Here is a 19055-nt window from a genome sequence, read left to right as displayed (position 1 = left end):
CTGTTTGTAATCCTTCCAGTTCCGTTGGAAATTCATGCTGCCATTCTCACGGCGCTGGATGAGGGTCCACCCACCTCCACTGGCCTCCATGTCACAGAATACCTGGAGGAAATTGGGGAGGTGGGAAGTTGGAAGCCCCAGGAGGCAGCCAGAAGCCAGGTCTGGGCCAGCCCGAGGGTGATTTGGCTGACAGAACCTCACAGAGCAACAGGTGAGCTTGGTGGTCCAGGGCCTCCCAAGGATCCAGGTCCGAATCCCCCACCCGTTGTCTTCATTTGTCTGAAACGGTGGGCAAGTGATGTCCTCCCGGAGCCTTCTTTTCCTCAGTTGTAAAATGGGGATGTTAATACCTTAACCTTTTTGTGCCTCAGTGTCTCATCTGCACACTGGGATTGTTGTGAAAATTAAATGAGATGAGTCATCCACCAAAAGAACAGAGCCTTTCACTCGCTATTATTGCAGGGTTGCTGTAAGAATTAAATGCCAAGAGATGTAAAGTGCTTGGCACATGGTGTAGACTCAGGAAATGTTATTACAGGGGTTCCCTGGTGGCCTAATGGTTAGGATTCTGTGCTTTCATTGTGGAAGCCCAGGTTCGATCCCTGGTTGGGAAACCATCCTGCATGCCGGGCGGCATAGCCAAAATACAAAAAAAAAAAAAGGAAATGTTATCACATTCAGCAGATAAATGTTTTCTGAGCATTTATTAGGTGCCAGGTTCCATTCAAGGCATGGGGAATGCCCATATGGATAAGACAGAATGATTCTTTCTTTCAAACAGCTTACCATCCACCACAATCACATCTTTCAGTTTAACTTTTGATCACATATTATTTTTTCCAGCCAGCTCAGTACATTTCAATGTTTGATGAGGAAACACTTGGTGCCTGCCCCTGTACTAGGTGAATCAGAGACAAATCAGAGATAAATTAACCCCCAGGGCTGGCTTGGTCTGGAGGAGGCTAGCACACTGATAGGGCTAGGTCTGATAGGGCTAGCAGACTATTGAATAGGAACATTTGGGCAGCTACAAAGAGAGTTCCCAAGAAGGAGTCATGGGGCAATCCTGGAAAGCTTCCCAGGGGAGGTGGCATTGGAACAAGGCTTTGGATGATGATATGCCTGCCAGACAGAGATCAGTGGGAATAGTGTTTCCAGTGGAGGGAGCAGGAGTAAAGGCTCTGAGATGGTGAAGGTCTGCTCAGGGAGAGAAGACAGTGGCATCTGTTGTGAGGGTAGCAGAAGTTGCAGGAAGGGAAACTGAGGCCCAGAGAAGGGAAGGGACTTGCTCAAGGCAAATGAGTCAAAAGTAAAGCTGAGGTTTGAGCCCAGATCTCTTGCCTCCCAGGCCAGCTCTTCCCTCTCTATCAGTGTTCCCAAATTTTAGTTATTCACGCCTTCCCAAATTCCACCATAGCTGAACTAATTTCATATAAAATATTTACTTTAAAACTGGTATCTTTCGGGCTTCTCTGGTGGCACAGTGGTTGAGAGTCTGCCTGCTGATGCAGGGGACATGGGTTCGTGCCCCGATCCGGGAAGATCCCACATGCCGCGGAGCGGCTGGGCCCGTGAACCATGGCCGCTGAGCCTGCACGTCCGGAGCCTGTGCTCCACAATGGGAGAGGCCACAACAGTGAGAGGCCCGCGTACCGCAAAACAAAAACAAAAACAAAAACAAAAACAAAAAACAACAAAAAAAACCTGGTATCTTTCATAGAGAATGGACTTGAGGATACGGGGAGTGGGAAGGGTAAGCTGGGACGAAGTGAGAGAGTGGCATGGACATATATACACTACCAAATGTAAAATAGATAGCTAGTGGGAAGCAGCTACATAGCACAGGGAGATCAGCTCAGTGCTTTGTGACCACCTAGAGGGGTGAGATAGGGAGGGTGGGAGGGAGACGCAAGAGGGAGGAGATATGGGGATGTATGTATATGTATAGCTGATTCACTGTGTTATACAGCAGAAACTAACACACCATTGTAAAGCAATTATACTCCAATAAAGATGTTAAAAAAAATGGTGTCTTTTTTTTTTTTACTTAAATAAATACTCAGACTAAATGCATCTTAAAAGGAAATCTTATTAGTACCATAGAGGGAAAATTAGTAACACTTGCTTTTATTCAGATAATTGTAAAAATATATATAATGAAAACAAAATAGTGCTAGAAAATTCTAGCTAGAGATTGAGGGCCTGATCTCTCTTTGTTAAAAGGGGGATTTAGCAGGTGTGTGAGAACTGTTGAAGATAATCTGAGCCATCCTCCTTGATATATTCAGCTGGGTTGAAAGAAAACTGAAAAGGGAATATGAAGTGGGAAGACTGGCTAGTTGTTCTCCAAACTCTTCCACTTCTGGGCCTGGCCCCCAAACCCTCCCTCCTGACATCCACATTTTCCCTTGACTGCCCTCCCCCCACACATCTGATAACTGGGCCTCAAAGTTCTGGGTAAGCTTGGGAGCCACTCAGTGAAGACGGTGGAGCTTCCATCGGCCCCAGTCTCTAATTTCCCACATAAAGCAAGCTCCCACACCTACCTTCAGCTGGACTGTAGGTAGATTAGAAATAAACTTCTTTGTGTTAAGCCCCTGGAACTGAAATTCTTGCCGGTTTGTTTGCTGTATCAGCCAGCATTATCTGAACCAACACAGAACCATTTATTGCTATTCCAACTTAAAAGCATCCCAGGAAAACACGCTGGAGAAGGATGCATTGCCAGCTTTGGGAACTTCTGCTTTAACCGCATGATCTGACCCCTGAACGAGTGGGGGCTCCAGAGGGTAGGGTCACCCCCACCTTCTCTGGAATCTCAGCTGTTGGACAAGGCCTGGAGGTGACGTTGGTGGGGGCAGGGCGGGGTGGGGTGGAGGGTTGTCTGCGAGTCTTCTGGCTCAGCACCCTCTGATAGCCTCAGCCCTCCGGGAGCCCCCTAACCTTTCTGGGCTCTGTCACATTGGCCACATGGATGGTGTAGATGCCACTGGCATTGGCTCCGGAGCGCTGGATCTCTGCACAGTCCTGGAACACCTGCTCGGCTGCCCTCATGGAGGCTGCAATGCGACAAGGCAAAAACAATTGGAAGTGAGCTCAGGAGAGAGGGAAGGGGTCAGGTGGGCACTCCCGTCTGCTCTGTGCCAGGTTCTGGGCTGGGAGGCGTTGGGGATAGGGAGAGGTAGTGGACCCTGGAAGGTTTCGTAGAGGAGCTGACAGTGAGCTGGGGCCTGGATGAGGAGCAGAGGCCACCCAGGTGGAGAAGGGGCGAGTGTCTCAGGCAGAGGGAACAGCATATGCACGGGCTCCAAGGCGGGAAGAGTCCTGTGTGTGCAGGGATCGGGGTGAGGTGAGGGGAATCTGGCTGAGGCCACAAAGAGGAGATGACTCCCACCCAAATCCAGAGCTAAGGCCAGAGGGAGCTCTGGCTGTTTGATGGACCAGAGAGCAACATTAAGGAAGGAGAGATGAGGCTGAGATTTCAGCCTTGAATGCCAGGCTGAGGAGCCCAGACTGTGCAGAAGAAGAGCCCTCTGGCCAGAGGATAGAACAGAGATTGGAGGGGATGAGACTCAAAGCAGGAAGGGCAGAGATGAGGCTGCTAGAGTCTTCCAGGACAGGTAATTGGGGCTTGAACTCCACTGAGGTACTTCCGCATTTCACAGACTAGGAAACTGAGGCCCAAAAGTGAGGTAACTGGCTCAAGGCGACCCAGCTGGGTCGGGTGGGAGGGGTTGGGCAGGGCTTTCCCTCTCTCCAGGTCTTAGGGGGGGATTTGTCCTTGGAGCTGTCTCGGGTAGGAGACCCAGGGTCCCCTCCACAGCCCACTCTACCAGCTGGATATCCCTGCAGCTCTTAGGTGGGTCCCCCTCATTGTGCCCTCCCTGGGAGCTGACCTCTGGCCTTAAGAGAGAATATTAATTTAATGGCCAAATCCCACCAGGGCCCTGGAGGCCTTCAGGCTTAACCTGAAAAAAGTGACTGTTGGTAAATAAACTACAGAGGTTTCAAACACCCTCTCTGGCTCCTTTTTTGGGATCCAATTAGAGGTTTGGGCTATGATTCCACCAGAAACCAATCTGTGGGTAGGTGGGTATCCAAGGGTAGGGCTAAAGTTCCAGATGGATAGGTATCCTGACCAGTGAGGAACCAGGAAGCTACCAAGGGGTGGGACTTCCTGTTTTGGCCTCATTCTTGAACCTGGATCCTGGGTCCTGGAGCTGAGGCCCTGTTGAAATGAGGCTGTTATTCCCAGATCACAAATGAAGGGACAAAGGCCCCAAATCCATCCCAGTCTGTGCACAAACATTCCCTGGGCAGAGTCTCCACGGCCCCGTCTGCCAGCCCCCTGGTCCCTGGGGAACTGGAGTCTAGCCAAGCCTGGTAGGCTGCTGGCCTAGAGGCGAGCTGGGACAGGCCCAACTTTCCCAGCTAGGCAAGGGCAGAGCTAGGAGCTGGCCTCAGATTTCCAGCCACTCTTCTCAGGGTCTGTCCACTATTGTTTTCCTTAGTCAACAACAATAGCCTTAACGACAATCATAGCAATAAAAGTGAAATAGCCACCATGCATTGTAGTGTTTCTTAGCCAGGTACTGTCAGGGGCAGTCTGGGCCAGGAAAAGTACTTTCAGGGAGCATAAGAGCAAGGATGGACCAGTAGTGACATGCAACATAGTCTGGCCTCAGCCTGGACCCCACTTAATCTTTGCACCAGCTTCACCCCCTTTGGCCCTAGGCACCACGCTCAGCCCCTTCATGTGTATGAACTCATCTGACGCTCTGTGCCAGAACTCTGAGAGATAGGAGCTATTATTATTCCCATTTTATAGGTGAGGAAAGTCAAGGCTCTGAGATGTTAAATGACCTGTGCAAAGTGCCAGTGCTAGTAAGTGAAGGAGCCAGAGCTCGAACTCTGGTCCATTTGACTGGAGAGCCAGTACCTTTCCTACTACCCACCTCCCCTTGGGTCTCCACCACTGAGCCCATACAAGGTTGGACAAACAGACCTCGTTAACGAATGCTGCTTCTGATGCCATGCATGGGTTAGGTCTTTTCTACCTGTGCCCCCGTCCTTCTAACCTTCTGAATGCCCTGAGTTCTCCACCCCTTGCCAGCCTCCACCTGCCTAGGACAAAGCTGTGCAGAGAGGGGGTGCAGGCTTCCTGCTGGCCTTCATGGATGCCTGGTTCCTGTGCCCGTCTCCATCCAATCTTCTGTTCTACACCTGGTGACTAATCTTCCTCCAGTTTCTCCATCTAGACAGTAGGGAGAAACAGCCCGTAGTGCCTCTCCCTGGTGACAGTGGGGCAGGACAGGCGTTTGGTCAAAGGGGGCCTGAGGCAACCTCCCCTATACAACCTCTCACCCAGACTGGTGAGCAGACATTGGGCCACAGCTGGAGACTGAGTTAGAGGTGAGCCTGTGGGGAGAAGTGTTGGGCCCAGGCCCCGTGCCTTTGCTACAGGATTAATTTAGGCAGCCTCATTGCTACGGCTCTATGCACAAGCCAGTGATGGGTTCGGGTCACTCCTAATCTCATGGTTTGGAAGGTGTTCACCTCTCTTGCCTGTGGCCACCTCAGGCCTCACACCCCTATCTGGTGGGACCTGCCCAACTTAGATGGAGCCATGGTGCCATCCTCTGTCTCTAAATTGCTGCCACCCATAGTGTCTGGAATCCATCACTATTGCTTTTTGGTTTTTTTTGGCTGCATTGGGTCTTCGTCGCTGCGCGCGGGCTTTCTCTAGTTGTGGCGAGCGGGGGCTACTCTTCCTTGTAGGGCGTGGGCTTCTCATTGCGGTGGCTTCTCTTACTGTGGAGCACGGGCTCTAGGCACGTGGGCTTCAGTGGTTGCAGCACGGGCTTAGTTGCCGCACGGCATGTGGGATCTTCCTGGAGGACCAGGGATCGAACCCATGTCCCCTGCATTGGCAGGCGGATTCTTAACCACTGGAAACTTCAGGAACGCTGCTAGCAGGGCATCGCACATAGTAGACACTTAACAAATATGTATTTCCTCCTCCTTCCCTCAGAGACCCACAGACGGGGGTTGGGCATCTTTTGCAAGAGACAGTTGTGGAGCTCTGCTGTTCACAGCTGTATCCGCAGCACCAGCACCGGGTCTGGCGCAGGAAGTGCTGTTGACTGAGTGATTGACTGAAGTCAGTCCCATTAGAAGTGAGGGCTGGGGAGCGGGGCCGGCCATTGTCCTCCTTTCTCAGAAGCCTGGGCCACAGGTGCCTCCCCACTTCTGTTTGGCCCTCTAGGGCTTAGGGGCAGGGGGCATTAGGGTGAGAGAAGTCCTTGGGAGGCATTGAGTCCAACCTCTCCATTCTGCAGATAGGGAAACTGAGGCCTGGGGAGGGTGGCAAGCCCAAGCAAGTGAGGAGGGAGGGTGGATCCTGGACCCCGGACTCCTCAGTCTGGGCTGGTGGTATCCTTCTTATTATCATCACCTCCGTTAAACGCATGGGGAAACGAACGCCGGTCAAGGTCACACGTGGAGTCGGGACAAGAGTCTGGATTGGTTCCTCTTAGGACTGTTGTCGTCACCATTATTACTACTGTTTGGTGTTATTCCTGTTTCATAGGTGGGGGCGGGGGGTGGTCTTTCCCGAGGTAGCTTCCAGGACTGGCGTGAACCGGGAGGGTAAGCGGGGTCTCCCACCCCTCTCCTCCCCTCCTCCCGCACCTGGCGGGCCCCCTTTGCTCACCCGGGCCCTGGGCCACGACGCGCACCAGGCGCTGCACCGACTCCAGCAGCTGGCTCTGCTGGCGCTGCAGGAGGCTGGAGTTGCTGCTGGCGGCGCGCAGGCTGCGCTCAAGGCCGGCGAGGGCGCCGCTCTGGCGGCCCAGCAGGCGCCGCAGCCGCTCCTTCTCGCCGCGGAGGCTGGCCAGCTCCGCCTGCTGCTGCGTCTCCAGGGCCTGCACCCGCGTCTCCAGCGCGCTGCGGGGCGGGGGCGCACAGGCGTGAACCCGCCGTCCCCACCTTGCAGTCACACTCGCGGGCTTTCCCCTGGGCCCGGGGGTGAGACTCAGACCCGCACTGAGGCTCAGAGCGGTAGCGGCCCGCCCAGGGTTACACAGCCCGGAGGTCCGTGCCCACAGATAGCACAGAGTGAGGAGGGGAGAAAAGAGAGACCTGGCATTGGAGTAAAATGGATTGGAGTCCAGTAGAGGAAAGAGGTGGGGTGGGAGGGACACAGCAGCAACCTGGTAGCCATTATCAAATCCCAAATATGCGTGCCCTTTGACCTAGCAGTCCACTTACCAGAGATAACCTCCAGGGAGCATGGGCGTGAATGCCCTTTGGAGGATGGGTTGTAATAGGGAAAAACAAAACAGCCAAAATGCCAACGGCCAGGACTGGCTGAGTCTGTTCTGTTCTGGTGTCCCTGGAAATGTTCTGGAGTGGTGAAGGGGAAGGAGGCTGAGAGCATTTGCGCAGAATTGGAAAGATGCCGGGGACTTGGAGTGGGTGCCCTGGCGCATCAGTACCTCTAGTCTAACCCCACGTGTGGGAAATTAAAAGAGAAAGAAAAAGGTATTAATGTAAATGTAGAGGGATACTGGGGAGCTTATAGGAAAAGGCGTGGATGGACACGTGGAAGGACATAGTGGCGCCTGTGTTTCTAGCGAATGTGAAAGAAAATCCACTAAGTGCTGTTACTTCTGCAGAGCAGGTTTGAGCAGATGGGGGTGGAGGGGGGGGGGTGGAGGGGACTGACCTTCCCTTTCATTCTGCACAGGTCTCTATTGTCTGATAAGTAAGACTGTCTAATGAGCATGAGGCATTTTTGTAATGAGTTTAAAAAAAAAGAGTCTTAAAAAAGAAAGAGGCTTTTGACTCAGCTCTTGCACTTTTGGCATTTTATCCTACAGTTTTGCTCACATGTGTGTGCAATAAGATATGGGAATGTTATTCATAGCATCACTGGTTGGAATCGTAAAAGACTGGAACAACCTCAATACCCATTCATTGGGGACTGGGAAATAAATGCGGGGACAGCCATACAGCGAAGCATTATGCAGCTGGAGGAAAGAACGGGCAAGTGTGTCATGCAGTTACGGAACCATCTCTAGGATAACTGAAAAAACGAGACAAAAAACCAACGTGCCGAGGAGTAGTCTGCTTCACTTGGGTTTAAAAAGGGACTGTGCATACATATTTGCCTCTGCTGTGGGTGGGTGGGTGGCTGAGGGATAGGGGTAGGAGGGAGATGTTTTCCTATACGTGAGTCTATGCCAACCCATTCTCCAGACTAAGAAAATGAGTCCAGCCAGGGCAGGAGGAATTTTCCCTGGACCCCAAATTATGCCGCAGGAAAAGAGAGAATTTGGGCACACTGGATTCTAGAATTTTAGCTGTCTCCATGGGCCAAGAGCTTATGGATCATATCCTCCATCTTCACTGGTCTCTAGGCACTTGGTAATTCAATTCAGAGTGATTGATAGCGTCCCAGTCCTTCCCCCCGCAGGGTGGAGGGTAAGAATAAGAAATTACACAAACTATCATTAACGGTCCTCAGGTCACAGGGAGCTGGAAGACCTTTATGCCTTTTCTTTTCTTTTTTTTTTTTTTTTGCGGTACGAGGGCCTCTCACTGTTGTGGTCTCTCCCGTTGTGGAGCACGGGCTCCGGACGCGCAAGCTCAGCGGCCATGGCTCACGGGCCCAGCCGCTCTGCGGCATGTGGGATCTTCCCGGACCGGGGAACGAACCCGTGTCCCCTGCATCGGCAGGCGGACCCTCAACCACTGCGCCACCAGGGAAGCCCCTTATGCCTTATCTTGACCCAGCATGTGAGCAACAGTAACATCTCGCCCTGTACACAGGCTTGTGGCTGCTTCAGTGCCTCCTCCAGCAGCCAGACCTTGGCAGTGTTTTCTCTACTCAGCTCGAAACCAAGACGAAATCAGCTTCAGAGGTCCATGTCTCTCTGCCTTATCTGTACCCCAGGACTCTTTCTTTCTTTGTAATTTAAAGGGTGTTCCCCTTGTGTGTCTTTGCTTATAAATGCAGAGACTGTCTGCTAATGCAGAAAAGAAACTGGTCACTGTGGTTGCTTCTGGGAAGGAGAGTTGGTAGATGAGATCAGATTTATTTGTTTGCAAATAAGTAAATCAAATTAAAATGTACAGGGTGAATTGTATGGTATGTAAATGGTAGTTCAATAAAGCTGTTAAAAATTTATGAAATAAATAAAGGAAGAAAGAAAAGAAGGGAAGAAAGAGAGAGGGAGAGAGAGAGGGAAAGATAGAAAGAACAGAGAAAGAATCAGCGTGTCCTGAGCCCCAGGAAAATGCCTGTCCCCTGTCCCACCCAGGACGGGATAGCCAGGCCCCATGCCTGCCTGGCCGCCAGCCCCAGGGTCCACATTCACTCTCGGCTTCAGTCTGATCCCCAGCCCTGGTTTCAGTCTTTCCCCCAGCCCTGGTCACTAGGGCTCCAGGCCTAGTCCCCCAAGTGTCCCCTCACTCCAGTCTTAATCCGGGCCCCTAGCTCTGGCCCCACCCCCCAGCCCAGGCACGAGCCCAAGTCCAACTTCCGACCTCGGCCCCGGCCCGAGCCCAACCCTGGCTGGCTCTGGTGCTCACCCTTGGTCTCAAGCCCACTTGGGTCCCAGCTGGCCCTGGCCCTCAGCCCTGCTCCCAGCCCTTGTCCCTGTCCAGTGCCAGGGTGCCAGTGCCCACCTGTTGTGGCCCTGCAGCCGGTGGAGCTCGTGGCCCTGCAGCAGCAGCTGCCTCTCCAGCTTGTTGGTGGACAGTGACGTCTCCAGAAGCTGGATCTCCATTCTCGATGTCTGGTTCAGGACCTGCCCCGGTGAGTGAGGGGTGGGGGGAGGTGGGGGCCCATGTAAGGCCTGCAGGAGCCCTGCCAGCAGCCAAACACCTGACCTTGGGCCCTGCCATTCCAGAAACTTGCTGACCTATTTCCACCTTCGCAGTATTTTCTCATCGCTCACAGACCCTAACTGAGCTTATGATCTGGTTCTTAAATTTACTCTTTCCCGTCACTGCATGGCAGTTCCATTCCTCCTGCTGCTCGGACCCCAGCAGGGGTCAGCTTTGACCCACCCCCCCATATCTAATCCATCAGCAGGTCCCATCAGCTCCGCCTTCCAAATGGGTACCTGACCACTTCCCTGTGCTTCCCCGCCCCAACTCAGGCCCCGGCCTCCATCTCCCGCCGTACCCGGGCCAGCCTACTCACAGGGCTCTCCGCTCCTGCCCTTGCTTCCTGCAGCCCTTGGCTGCTTGGTAGTCTGAGGTAGACTTAAAAAGCAGCCCCTATGCTCTCCCTGCGGCTCCCACCTCACACGGCAGTGGCCTGCGAAGCCCTGTGATGCCATCTGCCCCCATCACCTGTCTGAGCCCACTAGTCTCCCTGGGTCACTCCAGCCATACCGGCCTCCCTGATGCTCCTGGAGCTTGCCAGCACCGTTCCACCCCTGGGCCTTTGCAGATACCATTCTCCCGGTCGGGAAGGTTCTCCCAGTAAGCCTGGCTCCAATCCTACCCTCCCAGTGGTGCCTTCCTGGCCGTACTGTCTAAACTTGCAACTCACCCCTCCCGCCACTCCCGGCACACACTCCCCACTGATCTCGTCCATGCTACTTTCTCCCTAGTGCTACCACCGTCTCACACACGTATGTTATTTATCCTGTTTGTTTTCTTGGTGCTCATTAGAAAGGAAGCTTCATGGGGGTAAGGCTCCACGCCTGTTTTGTTTACTGCTGTAAACTAGAACCAGGCCCATCCAACAGTGCCTGGTACATAGTAGGGTTTAACAAACATGTGCCCATTTGTCAGTGTCTTTTCAGCCATTCACTTACCCTCTCATTTATACTCCTGTCCTCTCCTTCCCTCTCCGCTGCTCCCTGTGGCCTCCTCTTTCAGAGTCACTGGCCCCCTGAGTTCTAATGAACTGTTTATTATCCACCTTCCCCTGGAGCACTGTGAGTCCTCTGGGGGGTGTGTGCTGCGGCATCCCCTCATCCCAGTGCCCAGCACGGACCCGGACACTGGAGTCACAGAGGCAGAAGAGCCCAACCCAGTGTCTACCCTCCCCCCTCTCCCTACCCTGGGCTCATGGCCTGGTGGGAGAACATTTTGTAACGGGGTCATCAGGGAGGAGCCCAGGAGGCTACAGGGTCAGAGGAGGCCCTGACCTCACCCAGGGACAGGGGTCAGGGCAAGATGACTGGGGCTGTGAGCCAGCCTGGCCTGCCACAGGCCCCCCAGTGCTGCCCCCTCACCCTCCGGTACCTGAGCCTCCACGTCGGTCAGCTTGCGGGTCTGGGCGGTGGTCTGGTTCAGGAGGCTGGTGCCCAGCTCCAGCATGGTGGCTGTCTGGTTCTGGACCATGTGCTGCTGGGCCTGCGCCAGCTCCAGCCTCAGGTTCATCTGGATGTACCTTTCTAGCTGTGGGGAGACAGACGGTGGGCTGGGGTCATGGGTAGGACCTGGGGGAAGGCTCCTGTCCCTTCCCTATATCCCCATGGAAGGACATAGAGCAACCAGGGGCATCCTCCACTCAGCAGCCAGAGGGATCCTGTTAAACCTAAGTCAAATCACATTTCTCCTCTGCTCAAAACCCTCCCAGGGTTCCTGTCTCACTCAGAGGGAAAGCCAAAATCCTCTCTGACTGCAGGTTCTTTCATGACCTGGCCTCCTGCTACCACTCTGATTTCCTCTCCTTGCCTTCTCTCCCTCACTCAGCTCCAGACACACTGGCCTCTGTAACACCCTTCCAACAGAGCAAGCACACAACCACCTCAGGGCCTTTGCACATGCTGTTCCCTCTGTGTGGATCCTCCCCACTCACACACCATCTACAAGGCTCACTCCCTCATGTCATTTCAGGTCTCTTCCTACCACTTATCACTCCCTGACTTCGTATTACATATTTATCTGTTTATTGCCTTTTAAAATTTACCCTTGGAATGTCAGTGCCATGAAGCAAGGGGCTTTGACTTGCTTTATCTCCATATCTAGCACAATGCTTAGCTTACAGTGGGTGCTCAAAAAAAATGTGTTCAATGAGTCGATGAAAAGGGGAAGCAGCAAGGGTCAGAGCATAGCGCCCAGTGTCATGCCCGTTACCCAGCTTCCTAGGGCTGAGTCAGTAGCAGGAAGTGGGGATGCATCTTTCCCCGTACAAGAGTTTGCAGGTCCATCAACCAAGCCGGACTTTCTATTTTCTGGCCCCCTCCATCTGTGAAATGGAGCTGAACTGGCCAGTCTCCAAGGGTTCTCCCAGCTCAGATGTTTTGGGATCTGACAAGCTAATGTTCATTTCTTTGACAGGGCAGCTCTCTTTCCCAAGAGCAGGAGAAAACTGGTGTGGTGTGAGACCAGGATCAAATTGCAAAGGTGAACAGCATGTTCTCAGGGCTCAGTGCCTGAAGGCAGAGTGCCCCTCCTCCACTCCCTCTCCATTTGGCACACTGGCTGGCCTCTTGCCACAGTCTCTATCCCTCAGCCCTGGCTCCTTCCCTTCTCCTGTCAGTCTTCCAGGAGGTCCAAAAGGGCAGCTCCCAGGGTCCCTGGGAAGACTGGTGCTTCCAAGAGAGAGGCAGTGACCTTGGCTGGGGGTCAGGTTCCAGCTGCTTCTTCCTTAGTCTCTTCCATCTCAAGTGTCTGCTCCCACACCTTCCTCCCTTGAGTGCTTTAGAAGGGGCATGGTCCATTGTAGTGCAATGTTAAATCCTGAAGGGGGCGCAAGTGGTGTTGATTAGAGCAGTGGTTCTAAACTTGTAGTCCTTGTGGCAGCGTCGCCAGTGAGCTTGTGAGAAATGCAAGTTTCTAGGCCCCTAGACCTAGACCTACTGAACCAGACCTACTGAATCAGAAACTCTGTGGAGAGGTCCAGCCAGCTGATGCTCGCTTAAGTGTGAGAACCCGTGGTGCAGAGGTCACCGAGGGGACTTGAGGACCAGGGAGACAAGTACATCCGAGCTTCTCAAGCCTTTGTCCCTTTGGCCCCTTCTTTCCTCCTCTGCACCATGAGCGCCCCACCTCCCCCAGCACACACATGTGCTCCAAGGGCTCCCAGCTAAAAATTAAAGAAAAAAAAATCCTTGCCTCCACAGCCCCCTCTATCTGTGTCTCCAGTTTCTCTGCTCCCCCAAACAACAACACTTCTTGAACAACTTGTCTCCATTTTCACCTCCATTCCCACGCTCACCTTTTCATTTTTTTATTTTTAATAAATAAATAACTAAATTAATTTTGGGGCTGTGGCATGCGGGATCTTTGTTCCCCAACCAGGGATCACCCTTGCCCCCTGCAGTGGAAGCATGGAGTCTTAACCACTGGACCACCAGGAAGTCCCCACCTTTAAAAAAAATTAATAATATTATTATGGTGTACTTCACGCACACACACAAAAGCGTAAAGAATAGTACATTAAAATGTGTGTATTTACCACACTCAAGAAAAAAATACAATCCGTATTGTTGAATCCTGTGCACCCGCCGACCTATCCCCAGTCCCAGGAGCCCCTTCACTCTTTAACGCACCTTGTTATAACCCTCCTTGACAAGCGAGGGTCAGGGGACACTTCTGTGCCCTCAGCTTACTCTCCACCTCAGCAGCAGTCAACCCATATGGCCGCTCCCTTTTTCTGGAAGTATTTCCCAGATGTACGCTCCTTGAGTTTTCCTTCTCCCCTCCTCCGTCCTTTGCCCTCCCCTCCCATCACCCCCTCTCTGAGTCCTCCTTTTTCAGGCTTCTTAGGGAGCTCTCATGAGCCCCATCCTGGGCCCTCGTCAAGGGTGTTTACGTTCTCTCCCTACATCAAGGGTGCTTAATGGGGGACCACAGGGCCTGTGAAGAGAATTTAGGGGGTCCATGAACTTGGATGAGAGAAAAATTACATTTCTGTTCACTAACCTGTAATTAAAATTTGGTATTTCCTTCAATTATGAGCATAGGCCCCAAATCATAGCACTGTTAGTTGATTGTACAACTTCATTACCAATAGAAATCACAAATATTTTCACATCACAGCACCGATGTTACATTATCTTAAAATATGATATTGATCATCACTTCAGAAGGACAGACATTCTCAAACCCACCACTGGATAATGTGACAACTATGGCACAGATTTAATTTTTAATGTTTTGATTATAATCGCATTATCACTGGGTGTTCTTAGGCTTTTATTTTATGCGTTTAAAAGTAATATTCTGGGGCTTCCCTGGTGGCGCAGTGGTTGGGAGTCCGCCTGCCGATGCAGGGGACACGGGTTCGTGCCCCGGTCCGGGAAGATCCCACATGCCGCGGAGCGGCTGGGCCCGTGAGCCATGGCCGCTGAGCCTGCGCGTCCGGAGCCTGTGCTCCACGGCGAGAGAGACCCCAGCGGTGAGAGGCCCGCGTGCCGCAAAAAACAAAACAAAACAAAAGAGTAGTAGTCTGAAAAAGGGTCCATAAACTCCCCCCAGGACCAGATGGCAAAGTGCCCAAGACCCCAGAGGCATCAGGGTCCCGCCACTCCAGTGAGTCCTAGGATTTCCACATCCCCCTACGTGCTGACTGCGCGGTCTGCATCCCACCCGGATTTCTCCCCTGAATGTCCCACCAGCTTGCCATCACCACCCGGGCTTCCAAAGGCATCTCAGGCAGAAGCATCCAACATATAGCCCTTGATTCCCCAGCTCCCACAGCACCCCGTCCCTGCCTGTCCACCCCATTCTCCTCCCTCTTTCCCATCACAGTAAATGGCCTCACTCAGTACTTAAGCCCCAAACCCAGACTCCATCCTTGACTCTTTCTGTCACCCACTGCACTCAATCCACTAGCAAGTTCTGGTCACTATGATCCTAATGTGAGTTGCCAATCTGTTCGCTTCCCTGCACCTTGGGCCAGGCTGCCAGCATACCCACAGGTCAGCCTCCCCGCCGTGCCTCTATCAATACTCTGGGGATTCTAACCTGTGGCCCAGCGTGCATTCATGTGCACAAGGGTAAGCAGAGCTATACTGAGGCTGCTCTCAGACTATCCCATGTGTCACAAGCCTGGTTTAAAATATAGACTCCCAGGCCCTGAGCTCCTGCTCCACACAAACAGCAAGTTTATTCCTTCCATGAGACCTTCTCAAGCCTCTCCCCCAAGAGTCTCATTTGCAGATGGTCAAACTGAGACCCAGAAGAATTGCCGAAGGTCACCAGCTGGTGGGCTGTGTTCCAAGACTCCTCAGGTCTGCAGAGCAGGGTAGCTTGGGATCCTCTCAAGCGATGGGATCTCCTTAAGCACTCTTATTAGTCCCCCACTTGTCCTGTGGCTGCCAATGGCTGGGTGGGGCGAAGGCCACCCACAGCTGGGGCCCATCACCCAATTTGCCACGCATGCTCATGGGCCCTAGGATGGGTGATCTGGGCACCGTTCAGCCAGCCCGCAGCTCTGGTGACTGATGTCAGCTTGTGTGGTGGGCGCTGGGCCCAGCCTGGGCTCAGGCACCAGCTGGAAGGGTGGAGGAAGGACCCCCATGGAGAAACAGGCCCTGGTGGGATCTGCCACGCCGCCGCCCCCCCCCCCCACGCAGGACTGGACCTCCCCATTCTCTGCCACCCTCATGCTGGTAAACTCTCAGGGCTGAGATGGGGGAATGGGGCTCTGAACTCCCACCACCCCTCTGGCCTGCAGAGAGGCTGATCTTTGGCCCTTGAGCTACTCCCTCTCCCCTTGGCCCTGGGTTTGACTTCTGGCTCTGCTACGCTCTAGCTGTGGGCCTCTAGCAGGTGAGGGCTACCTTTCTCTGAGCCTCACTTTACCAACCTCTGACACGGGGACAGTAAACCCTGCTCCTCGTTGGGGAGGGGGCATTTGAAAAGGGCCTTGAAGGAAAGGAGAGGAGTTTTGACAGGCAGGGGCTGGGGGAGGAAGGAGGCTACCTCGGACACACTAGGGACGAGCATGTAGGCACGAGCAGCCTCAGTGGCCAAGGGGATCTGCTCAAGCCAGCTTTGCTCCTGCATTATCTAAATGAACAAGACTTCAGCTAGTCAATGCGTAAACAGCTGTGCTCCATTCATGCAATGAACTCTGCTCAGCAATAAAAAGGAATGAATTACTGACGCATGCGACAGCACGGAGGCATCTCCAATTATGCTGCACGAGAAAAGCCAGACTCAAAAGGCTACATGCTGTAGGATTCTAGTTATATGACTTTCTGGAAAAGTCAGAATTAGTTGTTGTCAGGGGCTGGGGCCCGGGGGTAGGGATTCACAGCAAAGGGACACAGGGGAAATTTTTGGGGTGCTGGCAATATTCTATAGCATGTGATGGTGGTTACACGACTATATACATGTGTCAAAATTCATAGAACTGTACATTAAAAGAGTGAATTTCACCGTATCCACATATGAGACTATATCTCAATATAAAACACACCTAGCCACACAAGGTTCTATAAAATGTCCCACATAAAAATGTGTTATAATAATAAATGTTTCCTCAAGCTGATCCCTCGCCCTCTGAGTTTCATTCATGTATTCACTCGGAAATTATTTCTTGAGCATCCCATCTTGGGATGGGAATTAGGGTGAAGCAGGACAGGCTGAACCTTGGCCCCAGGGGAGGAAGGGCAGAGATTAGAGCCTAAGGAAGGAGAAAGGGCTTCAGCAGGGGTCCCTCAGGCACTGGGCCCCAGGCAGGGAGGGATACAGGAGCAGAGACCTGGCAAGCCTGGAGGACATGCAGGGCCCAGTCAGCCCAGCCCCATTTCACATACAGGGAAACTGAGGCCCCAATCAGGAAAGGAACTTGCAGGAAGTTACACACAGGAGCTACTGCCCTGTCTAGCCAGACATATGGACATCTGGAAGGTCAGAGCTTTGACGGTTTTGTGTATGTGTTTCAATTTAAACGCAAATTTTTGTAATTTTAATTTAAAATTTTCTAATGGGTAATATAAGCCCTGCCCTGTTTCCCCTACTCACAGGCCACTGAAGGGGCTTCCAGGTTTCCTCTCAGAGAAACTCTAAGCATGTACCAGCAGTAAGTATGCTTATATCCCCCTGCTTTTAGTCTATAAAAATGTCAGCTCACCATGCTGCACCCTGCGTCTTTTTTCTTAATATAATTTGGAGATTGTTCTAGATTCATCCAGGGAGACTCGCCTTGCTGTTTTAACAGCCTCCCACTGTTTGCTTACAGCTGGGCTGTAGGTTATTTCCAGGCTTTTGCCATCACACCAGGGCTGCTGGGAACATCCTGTCCACTTGTCATTAACTCTCTTGCAAGGCTGCTTGGGGATAAATCCCTTAAACCAGAACTGCCGAGTTTAAGGGTGTGTACACTAGTGATGTGGACAAACTGCCCTGGGCAGAGGCTGTGTCTGTGGTTCCCACACTGCGTCTGGAGGAGGGGCCCTGAGCCAGGGTGTTACCTACTCCAATCCTCCAACACACATCCACACGCCCCTATCTCAGGAGCTCCCAGAGCTTCTCCTGTCAGCTCCCTTCTGACTTTCAGGTCTGCCCATAAGTGTCACCTCCTCTGAGCAGCGTTCCCTGGCCACCCCATCAAAGGTAACTGCACCCCAGCCCTACTCCACCTGCCATGACTGTGGTTTCTTCACAGCATGTCACGCATCTGAAATCACTGCAGTCATCTCCTATTTGTCTCTTCCCCCCACAGGAATATCGGCCCCAGGAGCGCAGGGTTGCCCTGTTCATGGCCACGCCCTCTGTGCCTCTAACAGTGCCAGGCACATAAGAGGTGCTCAGAAACTATTTGCTAAAAAGAACAAATAGGTCCATTCTATGTAAGGAGCACCGGATTTCCACTGAATCATCGTTTGGCTGCTAGAAATAAGTTTGGACGTCCTAACCCAGCCCCAGCTGCCCATGGAGCCCCGTGAGAGGTATGGCCAGAGGGCCAGAGTGTGGGGAGACCACTGGTTCAAGGACAGGAAGAAAAGGGGAAGAAATGCCGCACAGAGACTGGAGGGCAGGGGGGCAGGAGCTGAGGGAGGCCCACGGCAAGGGAGGGAGCCAGCTTGTGGTATCTGCAGGGGAAATGTTCCAGAATCCTGACACAGTCTCGGGGCCCATTCGTCTGTTCAACACACTCATTCAGAAGTGCCAGGACTCTTGCGGGGCACTGGGGAGAGAGCGGTAACCAGGGCAGGCTGGTTCCTGCTTGAGGAGGGGTTCCAGGTGTGGCCCCAAGGGCTTTACTTAGCCCGTTTAGTCCTTGGTCTCATCGCTCCCATTTCACAGATGAGGAAAAGAAGCACAGAGAAGATGAGCCCGTCCCCCAAGTCTCACAGCTTGGGAGTGGCAGAGGCTGGCTTGGGACCCAGGCCTTCGGGCTCCTGAGACCACAGCCTTCACCACTCCAGTGGGCTGCTTGTAGCAGCCAGACTTCATGGCAGCCCCAATCACCCTCCCAGTACTCATGCCCCAGTGTAGTCAGACTGGCCAGTGTGACCAACAGGACCCTGGAGAGATGTTGATGGTGAGCCCGTGGTGACATCGTCACATTGTGGCTTCTGCTTTGCCCCCTCTTGAATCTCTTGCTCGGGGGGAAGCTGGCCCCCATGTCCTGAGGACCCTCAAGCGGCCCTGAGGAGGGACCCATCTGGAGAGGAACAGAGGGCTCCCACCAGCAGCTAGTACCACCCTCCCGGCCCTGTGCTGGGGCCACCTTAGGGGCTGATCCTCCAGCCTTAGTCAAGCCTTCAGATGACCACAGCCCCGGCTGACATCCGAGTGTAACTACATGGAAAAAAACCCGCGTCGGAACTACCTTGGTAAGGGGCTCCCGATTCCTGACTCTCAGAAACTGTGAGAGATAATAAGTGTTTGTGGTTACTCTAACTTGCTGAACATCTTAGGGTGATGCATTATGCCACAATAGATGACCGGAACTACTGCACTGCTTTCGCAGAGGTCACAGATGTTAGCCCCTCTTTCTCGCCGGCCCTGCCCCCTTTGCCTGGCCCATCACATCCTGCCCTGCCATCCCCAGGCTTCAGTTTCCTCATTTTCCCAATGGAAGTAACTTTGTGGCTGTGAGCCTGACGGCCAAGGTTGGCCACTCCTCC

At 53.0% G+C, this 19055-nt stretch overlaps 1 protein-coding gene across 1 annotated transcript in view; it reads right to left on the bottom strand.

Moving 5' to 3' along the window:
- Positions 1-19055, bottom strand: part of ANGPT4 (angiopoietin 4) — a 47305-nt gene that overhangs the window by 16057 nt on the left and 12193 nt on the right. Inside the window, exons 2-6 of the mRNA XM_004317680.4 lie at positions 11266-11421; positions 9691-9812; positions 6713-6945; positions 2944-3059; positions 1-102 (exon numbers count right to left, since the gene is read on the bottom strand). Coding sequence (XP_004317728.1) covers positions 1-102; positions 2944-3059; positions 6713-6945; positions 9691-9812; positions 11266-11421 — 729 coding nt within the window. The remainder of the gene's footprint in view (positions 103-2943; positions 3060-6712; positions 6946-9690; positions 9813-11265; positions 11422-19055) is intronic.

The sequence above is a fragment of the Tursiops truncatus genome, chromosome 15 (genome assembly GCF_011762595.2).
Source record: "Tursiops truncatus isolate mTurTru1 chromosome 15, mTurTru1.mat.Y, whole genome shotgun sequence".
Taxonomy (NCBI): domain Eukaryota; kingdom Metazoa; phylum Chordata; class Mammalia; order Artiodactyla; family Delphinidae; genus Tursiops; species Tursiops truncatus.
The sequence above is the reverse complement of the archived record's forward strand: the minus strand, read 5'-3'. Positions and strand labels throughout refer to the sequence as shown.